Here is a 15,057-nt window from a genome sequence, read left to right as displayed (position 1 = left end):
CCCATTCTATGCCTAGGAAAGCACCTTGTAAGAGAATATGGATTAAGGAGTCAAAACGGGCCCTAAAACAGCTAAAATTTGGAAAACACTTCCCTCAAGTAAGTCGATCGAAACCCGCATTTTTTTTTTTTTTTGCTTCAACGTGCAAGGGCACACTTCTGAGAACCCTTCCCAACAATGCTGTGTGTGTGCAAGTCGGTCGGGTGGGGAAGGCTCCCGCTCGCCGCGCCGGGCGGCGTGGAGCTCCACCGCGCGGCCCGCGCCTCCCGGGCTCCCTCCTCGCGCGGGCGCCGGCCCCGCGTCCCGGGGCAGCTCGGCGGCCGCTCCCGCCCGGCTCCCACCCGGTCGGCGGCGCGGGCGCGACGTCCCCCCGGAGCAGAGGCCGGGCGCCGGGGCTCGGGACCCGCGAGCCGAGGCGGGCGCGCCCACCCGCGGCCCCGGGACTTTGAGGCGCCCGCGCCCCTTTGTCGCGGGAGCTCTCGCCCAAACAGGCCGGACGCCGAGGCCTCGCGGTATCTGCGGCGCCGCCCGCCGGCCCCGCCCCGCGCCGCCCCGCCTCGCGCCCCTCCCCCGCCGCCGCCCGGCTCCCCGGCAGGCTCCTCGCGCTCCGGCCCGGCACGCGCGCCGCGCCGGCCGCCGCTCCCGCCGCCGCCGCCGCCGCCGCCGCCGAGCGAGCTCCGCCGCGCCCGGCTCCCCGCGCGGCCGGAACCGGAAGTGCGGGGGGCGGGGCCGGGGGCCGGGAGACCGAGAGCGCGGCCGAGCCCGAGCCGAGCCGGAGCCGGAGCCTGGACCAGAACTTGGCCGCCGCCCGCGCCGCCGCCGCCGCCTCCGCCGCCCGCTGCCCGCTCCCCGCGCCTCGGCCGCCGCCGCCGCCAGCCCGGCCGCCTGCGGGCCGCGGACTTTGGGTGTCCGGGTTGAAGGTCGGTCCGGACGCCGGACCCAGCTCGGCTCCCGGACCGTCCGGGCGGAGCGGGCGCCGCCGCCGCCGCCGCGTCGCCTCAGCCTGGCGTTTTGTTCCGCGGGAGCCAGAGGCGAGCGCGGCTGACAGTGATTTTGACAGTGATTTAAACCCGCTTTTGTTGTTGTTGGCTTTTCGTTGTTTGGTTTTGTGTGTTGTGCGTGTGTGTGGCGGTTTTTTTCCCCCCCGTGGTGCATTTTTTTATTGTGCTTTTTTCCTCCCCTCCTCTCTCTTTTTTTATTTTTTTTTTAATACCCCGTGAACGTTTTTTTTTTTTTAATAATTTTTGCTCGGGGCTTCCGAATATGTTTTATGACGGTTGATTTTACACCAGGAGGTTTGTCTCCCAGGAAGACGCAGGGAACTGGATATCTAGCGAGAACTTGCGACGGATTCCCGGCGCCTCGGGAAAATGGGAGCTGCTGCAAAGTTGGCGTTTGCCGTCTTTCTTATCTCCTGTTCTTCAGGTGAGTGCGGGGAGCGCGGCGCGGCGGGGCTGCTGCTGCTGCGGCCGCGGCGCTGTGGGGTCGGCGAGCTCCCTGCAGCCCCGGGAGCGCTCTGCGCCTCCCAGCCCCTCGGCCGCCGCCCCCTCCCCCGGGCTGATGGTGATCTGGAAGCCTCCATGAATTTTTCTTGTTTTGACTTGGGTTGGCCAACTGATAAGAGTGAGTGCCGTGTTGTTGTGGAAGTGAGAAAGTCATGGTTTGTGGCCATAACACTGGATGACAGCGCTGGTTAGGTTGCAGTTCAGCCACAAATACCACAAGTGACAATTTATGCAAAGGTTGAGACCCAAAAGGAGTATCCCGAAATGTCATTTAGCCGCGAGCTCTTCCAAAACAAGGCTGGTGGGGTTTTTTTTTGTTGGTTTTTTTTTTTGTCATCTTCTAATTAGTGCTTCACTGGTGAATATCAAGGCGTACATCAAGTCAGTTGCTACTTAATTTTGACCGTGAGAAACAATGCATGCATCCTATCAGCAATTTCATCTGTCTCCTCTCACGTTTTCTTCAACTTCATTGTCCAGCAGTGTTAAAAATAGTTGTTGTTGTTGTTGGAGTATTAACTATAACCCAGTGCAGAAGAGGTATGCCGCTGTGTTGGTAATGTGCTGGCTTTCAACCACCATTTGTGTGTGTGCTCTTTTCAGGCATAGATTTTGCTTACCTACGGAATACTTATTTTAAACGCTTTGTATTGAAAGCATTGTTTTCTGTTGAGAACAGTCCATGTGAAATTGTTCTTACTGTTAAAAATGCTGTACTCATGAGACGTATTTTAGCTCAGGGTTGGAAGGATAGTCTGGCCATTTTATGTTTGAAATTTTGATTTTATGAGGACGTTCTGTGGTTGCAACCAGTGGTTGGAAAAACTATCTAGTCTTTTGTGTTTGAAATTATGTACATGAATACATCATCGAGCAGAAAGGTATGGAGAGGTACATAACAGGATAGTACCATGGATGAAGCAATTTAAAAGTCACTATGGGTTCATTTATTCTAAATATTCAATGTTCAGTTACTAGGTTGTGAAAAGAATTATGGGGGTGTGTGTGAATTGACAGGTTTCATGGTCATGTCTTTATCTCATTTGCCACAGGGAAATTAGAGGGTGGTAGTCTTTTCTTTGTGTACCTCTGGGGTGTGTGTGTGTGTGTGTGTGTGTGCACGCGCGTGTGTGTGTGTGTGTGTGTCCATCTTCCCCACCCTCCTTTTTAATAGAATCTTTTGTAATGTATAGAATTTTGCTGAATGGTACATTTCCTTGTGGTTAATAAATGGATAAAGTCTAGTCTTATGTCTGTAGTGGTATTGATCAGTTCCGGGTGGGCTGAATGTGTTGTGAAATGGCGATCATTGCCAGAGATTAACCAAAAGAATCATGTCTGTTTAAATGGAAGAAGGAACATGCTTAAGGCAGGCTGACAGTTCTTTTTGTGCAGGGTTTGGGGAGGAAGCTAAACAATGGTGTGTCTGAAATGAATGAAGGCCTTGATAACATTAAACATCTTGCTTTTCTGAAATGACTTAACCATGTAGTTTTTATCTTTCCAATGCTACTCTTTCTCCTCTGTCCCTGTATATATTCTGGCTGGTGAACTCCTCTTTTTCAGTTTCCTTTTTCTGATCTCCTGCCCTTGAGGAGGAGGGGCATCGTGGCCACTGACCAAGGGATTGTAGACATTATTCCCTCCCAAACCCACCTGGGTCACATTAATTGGTGAAGGATGTTATTCTTGAGCAGTCTTAAGGTATTACTTCTGAAAAAGCAGGCTGTCACTACAGATCTTACAGCTTCCTCTGCAATGGTTTGGGAATATGAAGAATTGAGCATTAGTTTTTTTGTAGGTATATTTTCACCAGGAGGTTAATAGGCAAAATTTTGAAATAAAGTAATATTGTTGCTAATAAAGTATATTATATATTCATTAACATATTAAGCCTTGTTGCATAGATTTTAAACAATGAATATTTCTAGTTGAAATAAAATATGTGATTCTATTGAAGATAATTGAAATAATCTTGAAAGCCTTAATCCTTATTTTTACAGGAAGGTTTTTAGTACTTAAAATGTCTGATTTTTTAAAAAAGGGCTTTGTTATGAATAAACTGCACTATAAAAAAGGATTATTGTGTTTCTCCTAATTGATTTTTCTATGTAATGTGTAATCTGGCATGCTGGAAGCATGAGGGTGGCTATTTTTATGAGAATTAAGAAATTTATCAATTGTCAGTTTTTGTTTCTGGCCATTTGATCCCCCCCCCCTCAAATAAGAAACAATAGTAAACAACAGTTTTATTCTAGAGATTCAGGATGGATGTTTACTGTTTCCTTTAGTATTTTGTGTATTTTGATTTTCAGTTACCATCCTATGATATCAGTATTCTGGAGAGTGATTATGCAAGGTATTTGTGTAGAGTATAGCCAAGTGTATAGTTTCCTTTTCTCTCTCATTCCACATTTTGAGTTTTGCCCTCATCCTGGAATGCCTTCAGATTTTCTTTGATTTTGAATTCTTTCATTCCTCTTATCACTTCATATTCTGTTTCAGAATATATATCTGCTTCTCTATTTTTTAAAAAAAGTACCATGATTAATTTGTATCTTATTATTTAAAATGTGAGTGAATTTAATACTTGCCCTGGTACTTGGGTTTATCATACCAAGAGTGATGGCGCTATTGTTGCATTGAAGTAATTGAGAATTCCTTTTGATTCTCTATAAGTTTTAGGTATGGTAAGTATATTTGATGAAATAAATGGAGTTCTAGTAATTATGCACATTTTCTCCAGTTCATTTATGCAATGTTGTGTGTGTGTGTGTGTGTGTGTGTGTGTGTGTGCACGCGGCACCACACACTTATCTCAAGGGTGAGTGTATGTATGGTTGGAGGGAGAGTTGGCACTGCACAGAATCTTCTGTGACTATTGTGAACTTTTCTAACAAGTATAGGTAGTAAATGCTTTGTTTTCTAAAAGGAAGAATCTCTTAAATGTTGTCTGATCAAATCCAAATATAATATGTTGAAACATGCAGACTAGAAAAAAACTAAAACAACCTCTTCTTTTTACTTTGATTTTTTTTTTTTTTTCTTCCTATTTAGGATCTAAGCCAGTAGTTCCCTAGCTGGATAATTTCCCTCCCCCTCCACACCTCAGGGGATATTTGGAGACACTTTAGATTTTCACAACTGGGTGGGGGGAAGGAGTGCTACTGGTATCTAGTGGGTGGAGGGAGGAATGCTGCTAAACATCCTACAATCCTACAAAGCATGGGACACTTTTTCATAGCAATAAAATTTATCTGGCTCAAAATGTCAGTACTGTTGAGATTGGGAAACCCTGTTCTAAAGTCTTAATTTTTAAAAGCATTAGTGTACTAGTAAAAAAGCTGTGCTTTCCTTAATTCAGACATCTAAATGCTACCGGTATTGGTAGAATTATATGTATTCTACCAATACATGATCTCTGGATGACCTTGTATTGAAAGTTTTTATCTTTTAAAATCAATATATGATTCAAATAGGGAAATATACTGTAGTTGCTAATTTTATCTTAGTGTATTTTAATAGTAAAAAGTATTTTTCTGTTAAACTTCCAATTACTTATTTTGATAGAGTGTTCATAAAGACAGCATGTTCATGGACATAATGAATGATTAGGATATCACGTTATATTTGCTTTTGATCTGGTGTTTTCTCTGCTATCATGTCAGTCATCCTTAGGGATTTTTTTTAATCCTTTTGAAATCATTGGTGTGTATGGCTGTGGTGTGTGTGTGTATGTGTATGTTTAACATGGTGCCTGAAAAGTTTGTAGTATAGAATATATTGTCATATGTGCCCTGAATGATATCAAAGTATAAATTTGTTTCTTACATGAAATTTCTTTTGTCTAACTTTAATTTCAGGAAACTTTTAAAGTGATTTTTAAAAAATTTTCCTTGAAAATCATTAGCTGGTTTTTGTTACTGATAGACTCATTTAGGATACACTAAGTCCTAGTCTAGGATCTCTTGCAGACCCTTACCCTTTTTAAGATTAAATCTTGATCATAATGAATGCTTGCTTTTTTTGTTTTGTTTTGAGCTTTGGATTTAAGACAGCTTACTCAGCCAGCCAGGATGAGAAATATATTGAAACACTTAATTCTCTCCCAGTCCACATTGGGGTTTCCCTATGTTGCCCAGGATGGCTTTGAGCTCACTAACCTCCTGCCTCAGCCTTCCAAGTAACTGGGATTATAGGAGTGTACCACCATACCTGGCTTTACAATGAAACTCTTTAAGTGGTAGTACATCATTCAGAGGGAAATTCTGAAATCAGTCCCACAAAAACTATGCAAATCAGCCTTATACTGTCTCTCTAACACACCTCCACATAGTTTGCTTCTGATACTACTGATATTTCTACGTTTTTGGGTCTACCAGACTTGGTTTGTAAGAAGTGAAGCATAACTAAATCAAATGAGATTTTAATAACCTAAATTATTCCTTTAGATTTGAAGACTTTATTTTGTTTCAATTTTGCTTTTATAAGTGATCCTATTTTTCACCTTTGATATCAACATTTGACAATGGGATCACTGGTATACCTTTACTCTTTATGTTGTAAAACTCATTTTTTTCATTAGAGTTCCTTTTTTGCTTTTCTTCCTTCTTTACCCCACCCCCCCCACTCTCCCCTTATACTTTCCTATACTGTAGGCTGTTTGCTTGTAGAACTCAGTTGATGCTAAGCATTAAGTGTACCTTAAGAGAGCTCCCTCATGGTTTAAAAGAAAGCAAGTTGAATTTAGACTACTTCAGAATTGACCATAGAGTGAGTGGTCTTTTCCACTGTTCTTTCATTTGATGGTTTCTGGACTTCCACACATTACATTTGGGAGTAGTGTTATTCTCTGAAATTAGAGGGTTTGAACTTTGGGTTGCTTTTATTTTTCTTTTCATAGGTTTTCCTTACTGCTTTTAAAAACTCTCTTATTCATTCATTATCTCTGTTTAAGCCAAACTTGGATCACAACTTGTATATTTATTGCCGCTGGTAGGCCCACATTAGATGACTTCTGTGGTAGATTTAATTCTGTTAAGTTATGACAGTCATGTCTAGACAACATTGATTTCAAGTTGACTACTGAACTGAAAATTCCAGGAATAGTTGGTAGAGGAAGAAGACAAGAAAACTATTATAGAAGCTGGGCGTAGTGGCACATACTTGTAATCTCAGCATTTGGGAGGCTGAGACAGGAGGATTGCAGTTCATGGACAGCCTCAGCTACTTAGTGAAGCCCTTTGCAACCCTGTTTCAAAATAATAAAAAATAGGGCTGGGGTTTACCTTGGAGGTAGAATGCTCCTGGGTTCCATCCCCAGTACCGCAAATAAAATAAAAAAGAAAGAAGAAAACTATTGTAGATAGCAGTTGACTGTCCATCATTTCCCATTTAGATTTCTCTTAGTCACTTCATATACGTAGTGTATCAAAGTGGTCAAAAAGGGGACTTAAAAGAAATAGGTTGTTGTCTCTGAGGTTGAATTACATGGTGGACTTAAGGGGAAAAATGGGGAGGTTTTTATGGATAATTACCAAGAATGTGGTCATGGTGGTTAGTAGATGTGGTTTCTAATGCCAACCTGGCTACTATCTAGCTCATCTGTCCTTTCCTCTTACTTGAATTATTATAGTTCTTTCTAGATAATACTAGCTAATTCCTTGTTACTACTTCCTCTTCTTTGCACTCCATCCATATAGCTGCCAGAGTGGCTTCATTTAAAAAATAAATCTGGCTGGGCCTGGTGGTGCGTGTTTGTAATCCTAGTATTTGGGAGGCTGAGGCAGGAGGATTGCAGATTTTCGGACAGCTTCAGCTGCTTAGGCCCCTCGCAACTTAGTGAGACCCTGTTTCAAAGTAAAGAATAAAAAATAGGGCAGGGGGTGTAGCTCCGACATAGAATGACCCTGGGTTCAATCTCCAGTACTGGGGGGAAAAATCTGAGTGTCGTTCTTGCTTAACACCTTTCACTTTGAGCGTAGAATCTAAAGTATGAGAGAGCATTCTCATTTGGTTCCTGCCTATTTTTTCTAACTTCTTGGGATAATGGTTTAGTGTATAGGCTCTGAAAGTAGGCTTCTTTTAAATCTTGGCTTCAAAACTTAACCTTGTTCAGACTTACTTCATCTTCATGTGCCTCAATTTTCTAATCTATAAAATGGTACCTATCTCAGAAATTGGCTTGAGATTACATGGCACATAAATGCTAGATATTTTATTGCCTCTCCTCTTCAGCATAAGTTCTGTATTCCAGTTACAGAAACTCAGTTCATTTTCTGAATGTGTCATCCTTCATTGTATGTATGGTAGCTTAGTACATGTTGTTTCTTCTCCTTTATTAGCCTAACTCATGTTGCTTTTCTATGCCACCCAACCCAGATTAAATTAGTTGCTTTCTGTTTCATCTAACACCTTTTAGATTACTTAATTTCAGCTGTATTCCGTTTGCCTTCCCTATTTTCACATTGCCTATTGCAGATGTAAACTTCACTGCTTCCACTCTTAAGAGACATATTTTCTTTATCTGTAGACTTATTCCTAGAACCTGGCACACAGTAGGTGGCAAATGTTTATTGAATGAGTAAAATGAAATTATTTTAATTCTCTGGGCCAGAGATTTCCTCTTATGTTAATTAGTGATGAGCTTGGATTAGATGATCTCTGAATTTTCTTATTCCTTTGAAAGATTTATGATTCTCCAATTTTAGGATTAAAGTTCAATAGTGGCATTTTATTAAGAAAATTTATCTTTCTGGTGGTTGTTTTGATATCCTTAAGTTTTGTTCATTTAAACAAAAAAAGGCCTGTATGGTGGTTCATGCCAGTAGCCCCAGTACTTGGGAGACAGGAAGATGACAAGGTTGAGACCAGCATGTGGTAACATAGTGAGACTATCTCACAATAAAAAAAAGTAAGATAGGGCTAGGGATGTAGCTCAGAGGTAGAAAAACCCTCCCCTTCTCAAACCCCAGTAAACCCCCACAGTTATACACACATACACACAAAACCTTATCTCTGTTTCTTAGTACAAATGTTATAATATGATTTGAAATTTTATATTTGGAAGTGCTCTTAGATATCTCTAAGTTCAATGGCTTTCATCCTTTTTTTTTTTTTTTACTATAATCAAAACCACTGTAACATAGTTCACATGTAATGTGTGTATTAGGACAAAATTTCATGAACTATATATTCTTACTGTGTGCAGGACACTTATTATTATTATTTTTTTTTTGGTGGTACTGGGGTTCCTGGAAACTCTTCTCCGGGCTACACTCCCAGACCTATTTTATATTTTTATTTGGAAACAGGGTCTCTTAAGCCAGCGAGACTGGCATCGAACTAGCGTGATCCTCCTGTCTCCGCCTCCCAAGCACGGGGATTACAACCGTGCGCCACCATGCCCGGCAGGACACTTATTTTTTACACTGTATTTCATTTAAAAATATTATGACCCATTAATTGATTCAGTGACCAACTAACAATTGTAAGCTCCTAACACACCCTGATGTAGTTCAGCAATCCCTCATTCTCTCTACCCAGTACCTCTGAGTGGCTGAACATTGGGATAGTTAGTTTATAATAGAGAAGTGCCTGGTGTGGAATATAGGCAAAACTGATCCAAGATAGAATTCATACCTGCCATGGCTGAACTCTTTTCTCTTTGGACTTTTGGATAATTTAAGCACACAGGAAGGTGCTGAAACAGAATTAGATTGCAGTTTGGTGTTAAGTTCAGACTTTTTTCATTTAGGAAAGACTTACTATAAAGGAGCTAGATACTAATACTAGGGGGAAATACCTTGGTAGGCTGTTAAAAGGATAGTTATCTTATATGAAGGAAAAGGCACAAAACATCAGAAACAAAAGAAGCACTTGAGAACAAACTTGACCATGGTTAGAGGACAAATTAGGCTAGAGGGCAAGTTGGGATAGAGGAGTTTTGACCTATTATGTGATGAAGACATATCTGTAATTGCTTGAGGACACTTGCAGTGAGGGGGTGGGGGGGAGTGGTAAATCCAGATGAAAATAATTAAAACTGAGACGAGGTAGGAGTGGATGATCCGGATGGATGTCCCAAATACATGTTTGTGGGAGATACGACAGAAAAGCAACTTGAAGATTAAGGTAGATGGTAGTAATACTGAAGAAACAACTCAAATAAATGCCTTATCTCTGGTCCTTAGGCTAAATCTTTTAATATGTTTTGAGGTTGTATATTTAGAAGGGTAAGAAATAAGCCAGAAAAAAATAGAAAACATTTTATGACTAAATAAATTTACAAGTAATGGATTTAGATGATAAGCATGAATGAAAATACACATAAATTTGGAAAAATAAAAGTTAACAAAACATGGGAGCACATGATATTCTCTTATGGGGCAGTTGCTGGGTAATGGTTAAGTCTCCCCTGTGATATCTGGTTAAAGAGTTCTGAGCATTAATGGTTTAGTATATACTTAAATAATGGTCAAATTCCAGTAATTCCAGTAATTACTCTTACTAGTCATCTAGATTACATTTCTCCTAAATCTGTGTGAGGTATTTTTCTTACAGTAAATTATACTATTCTATAGAAATAGATACTTTTCTGAACTTGGTATATGCTATTCATACCTGAAGCCTAAACTTAAGTGATCATTCTTTTGGACTGAGTACAAGTAGTTTTTTTTTTTCCCCTTTAGTTATCTGTAATCACACTAGGAATCATTTATTCCCTGATGTTGTTGAAGCAAGTAAATGTAAAGCATAAAGAGAATTATTACATTAAAAGGATTGACTACACAAGGGGGGAGGGATTGCCTTATAAAAGGTTTTAAAAATGTATCTTTATGTGTTGTAATAAAATAAGTCTTAGTTATAAAGTTTAGAGGAAAGATTTTTTCTGGTTATGATTACTGACTTTAAAATTTTATATTTTATTAAAATGAGGTCATTATTAGGAAAAATCTTTTCTTTACATCTTTATGACTGTATGGGTAAATCAAGCTTGTTCCAAGGCAAGAGGAAGGACATGGTGAAATTAGGAGATTTTAGCAAATTTCCAAAACTCTTTGAGTTTAATTTTTTAGATTTGTAAACCAGTATGTATTAAGTGAAATACTATACCACATAACACCAGTAACTAATCCAGAGTAGCTAGCTCTGGCATGCATTTGTCATTAATCTATCTTTAAGTCTAATTTAGAGGGATGTAGTATATAAGACATTTAAAATATAGATTCAATTCATTGGAGATATTTTTAAATTTGCAGGTATATTACTTATCAGTTAATGTGAAATGATATTCTAACTAAATTATACAGCCAAAGAAAATATCAATATAGAATGCCAGATAGGTGCCAGGAAATAACTCAAGCATTCAGATATCATGGTTCATTACAAGGGGTTCTTTAAGGTCTCATTGTTCCAGCATGCATTTAAAAGAAACATTGGCATGAATCTTTATCTTTATTTGTTGGAATTTAAAATATTTTTCTTGGATGACTTCACTTAAATTATAGGTGTTTTAAAACTTTTATCTAGAAATAAAGTGTTGAAAGATTCTCAAGTCTTTTTAGGTGCCAGCTACATACACTTTGAGAACATAATTGGTTGAATTTTAAAATCACTATTTCAAAGTGGTATAACATCTTGGATTAAAACTTAAAAGTCTGTCATTCAAATTCCTATTTTTCTACTGATTCTTTTTTGACCTTGGACAACTATTAGGACTTCACTTTACTCCACTTTAGATTAAAGAGGATAAAATAGATGTCCACTCACTTAAATACATATTGGACTACAGTCTGGACACTGTGCTAAGTGCTTGGGGTTTGGCAGTGAACAAGACAGACATGATTGTGCCCTTGTGGAGTCTACATTGTGAAATAAGTAGTCAAGTGAATCAAGTAATTATAGACTGTCATATGTGATGTCAGAGAAACTTAACAGTGCTAAGAGGATAGCTCTTCATCTGCCTCACATCACAATCTTTATTTACTTTATTATTTCTCCTTTCCATGACAAGAGTGCAAGCTCAGTGAGGTGTGTGTGTGTGTGTGTGTGTGTGTGTGTGTGTGTGTGACTTGTTCTTCATAGTATCCTTAGGACATAGCACAGTTTCTGGCACCAAGTAGAAGTTCAGTAAGTATTTAACTGTCTTCCTAAAGAAACAAATGCAGAGACAGGATTGGTGAAATAGGGACAAGACTATGCAGGACTTTGATCTTACAATGAGGATGAATTAGAATAAAAAGCAAAGGAGAGTGGGAAGCAGAGAGTTTTGAGGAGCTAGATCTAGGCTATATGTTGGGACCACTTTAGCACCTTTCTAAAAAATATAATGAAAGTATGTTGGAGTAAGAGGTGGGACCAGTTAGTTGCCTTTTGTATCAGTGTAAGCTAGGGAGACTTTCAGATCCCTTCTCTTTGAATATTCTCTGATTGTATTCTATAGCTTTTCTGTGTTTATTATAGTATTCCTGTATTATTCTTTTAGTCACCCTGTTTTCCTGCTTATTACTTTTAAAAGAGTAGGCTTCTTTTGCACATGAGAACTTTGAATTGAATGTCTCACAAAACAAACAAAAAATACCCAAAAAGAGATAAAGGGTACTAATACATTTTTATAACAGATTCATATCTTTAGCTCTTGTGTATCTGCTAATTTATATTCTTATTTACTTTAGCATTCCTATTCTAACTTTGCCTTTACTCCTTTTCAAATGCCTATTTTCACAAGAGAGCAGGTTACCTCTTTATTGTTTCAAACATGCAATATCCTGTATTTTGTATCTTACTTATTAGAAATTTATCTTTTCAGGTTATCAAGCTCTTACAATAAAGGCTAAAAGGATAAGTAGGTAATACTTTGGGCTGTTAGTTTTTCCCTGGGCTGCAGACTCTACAACCTCAGTACTTCTATCTCCAAAGCCTTAAGGCTTCTATTGTTGGGAGTGGTAGTGCTTACTACAGAGAAATTAGCTCTTTGTTATGGCAGAAATTCAGCAGCAGCATCTTTGACTAGGAAAATCTGCATTATTATACAAAGGTGAACCAGAAGAGACATTAAGTTTGACTAAAAAAAACATAATAGAGGCTGACTGTTTTAATTTGGTTCTGTTTGGTTTCTTTCACTTTGGAAGCAGGTAAAGCTGTATTTGGTAAGCCACCTTCTAAAACAAATGCAGTTTCACCTTGTAATAGAAAAAGAACTGATTAAAACTCTGTTATCTGGGAGTAGAGTTTTATACTAAAGGGTTAGTGAATAGAATTTGCTTATTTTTATATAAGGTAAGACTTGAAATGAACTTGCATAGTATACTTTATTTTTAATTTTTTGTTTGCGGTACTTGGAATGGAACTCAGGGCATTCTACCTCCGAGCTACACCCCCAGTCCTATTTTTTATTCTTTATTTTGAGGCAGGGTCTCACTGAGTTGCACGAGACCTGAGGCTGGCTGCAAACCTGTGATCCTCCTGCCTCAGCCTCCCAAGTACTGGGATTAGACACCCAGCTTGCATAGTATACTTTAAAACAATTGATATGGGTGAATGAAAAGTCAGACTGTAAGAGAATATTGATAAATAACGAATAAGGACAGTTCCTAGGTAATAACTTAGACAACATAGGCATGGTAATAGAAAAGCAATTTGTTTAGCAGGTATTCAGAACTAGAATAAAATGCCTTTCTAAATGACCATAAAAAAAAATAGAGCCACTGATCATTCTTTTGTTTTTTACAATATAAGAAACCTTACCAGGTAACTTACTATTTTTTCTTTGTTTCTTTGTTTCTTTATTTTTGTGGTATTGGAGATGAAACCCAGGGTCATTCTACCTCTGAGCTACACCCCCTGTGATCCTCCTGAGTACCGAGTTTGAAAGCTTGCGTCAATATGCGCCTGGTTTCTTTTCTTGTTTAAAGATACAAAACTTGGTTTGGGTGTGGAATTAGGAAATTAACTGATAATTATATTTTTGTTAAAATGTAAATAGAGATAGCTTATTAGCTGAGAGAGCTAAAAATAATAGAAAATAAAATTAGGAGGCGTTGACTGCTGAGAGGGCCTGACAAACTGTTAAGTACTATTTTTTCCTATAACTACTTATATCAGAATGATTCTCAAGAAGAATAAACTACTTGAGCTGATCCTAACTTCTGAAGAATGGACAAAAACTAAAAGGTTAGGTGTTAGAGCAGGGAAGTTAAAAGTTTTTTCTCTTTTGAGGCTGTAAAACAAAGTTTTGATTTTTTTATCTGCAGGTCTTAATCTTTTACTATTGTAACTCCAAACTATCACCACACCAAAAATTGTAGTTCCTAGTTAGTCTAACAACATATATTTATATTTAGCAGCCCTGATTTAAGCAGCATTAAAAAAAATTATAGCTGGCTTTGTATCCTTGATTTAAAGGAAATCACCTCATTAAGCTAGAGAGTAGATGACTGTAGTCTGTTAAGATATTATAACAAGTTTTTTTTTTCCAATCGAGTATGTGGTTTACTAATAAGGTCTAGTTAACAGAACAAATGTAACTATATGTTGGAAAGAATGTTTTTCTAAAATAGTCATAAGAACTTCCTTTATCTTCAGATTCAGTGAATATAATAATTGGAGTGGCATATTAGAAAGAACAAACATTCTACAGAGAGAAAACTTGGTTGTTAGGTTTCTCTCTACTGTGGTGGGATATATACTATGCAAGCTTGGGTAAATCCCATAAATTTAGTTTTTTTTTTTTTACCTGTAAGGTGGAATTTGTAAAGGTCATTTCACAGAGTTACGATGAAGGCCCAAGTACATTCACATGTATATTACACATGAACCCCTTTGAACTTTGCTTTTTATTTTATTTGCAGTACTGGGGATTGAACCCACAGACATTCTACTTCTGAGCTATACCTCCAGCGCCTGTTTTTTATTCTTTATTTTAAAACAGGATATCACTGATGTTGTGGAGTGCCTCACTTTAGCTGGTTGCGAACCTGTGATCCTCCTAGTATTAGCCTCCCAAGTACTGGGATTACAAGCATGCACCACATTGCCTAGCTGAACTTCAAAATATCATGTTTGTAATTAATCCAATGCTTTTTTTCTAGGAGTAGAGAGCAATCAGTAGGAAGGGTTCAAGTGAACTCTGAAAACATTTCTAAATCAGATTTTGTGGATTTTTTTTTTTTTAATATATATACTGGAAGGTAAACCCAAGGCATTCTACCTTGGTGGTATACCCCTAAACCTATTCTATTTTTATTTTTATTTTTATTTATTTATTTTTTTTAATGTGGTACTGGGATTGAATTCAGCCCCTCATTGAATTTAGGGACTTTCTACTTCTGAAAGTAGAACCCCAAACCCTCTTCTTTTATTTTGAAACAGAGTCTTACTAAGTTGCTGAGGGCCTTTATAATTTGCTAAGACTGGCCTTGAGCCTACAAATCCTCTTGTTTCAGCCTCCCAAGTACATGGATTACAAACGAATGCCACCATACCTGGTTCCTGTTTTATTTTTTAATTTGAGTTAGGATCTCTCCAAGTTGCCGAGGATCTCACTTAAATT

General features: G+C 38.9%; 1 protein-coding gene across 1 annotated transcript in view; it reads left to right on the top strand.

The window, feature by feature from the left end:
* Positions 1 to 1,108: 1,108 nt before the first annotated feature.
* ACVR2A (activin A receptor type 2A) overlaps positions 1,109 to 15,057 on the top strand; it is a gene marked incomplete at its 3' end in the record, with an annotated part of 92,392 nt that continues 78,443 nt past the window's right edge. The window contains exon 1 of the mRNA XM_080690325.1: positions 1,109 to 1,425. Within this exon, the coding sequence (XP_080546451.1) occupies positions 1,371 to 1,425 (55 nt within the window). The 5' untranslated portion in view covers positions 1,109 to 1,370. The remainder of the gene's footprint in view (positions 1,426 to 15,057) is intronic.

Source organism: Muscardinus avellanarius (assembly GCF_963383645.1).
Source record: "Muscardinus avellanarius genome assembly, chromosome: 2".
Classification (NCBI taxonomy): domain Eukaryota; kingdom Metazoa; phylum Chordata; class Mammalia; order Rodentia; family Gliridae; genus Muscardinus; species Muscardinus avellanarius.
Note: the sequence above shows the minus strand (reverse complement) of the source record. Positions and strands in the feature narration are given on the sequence as shown.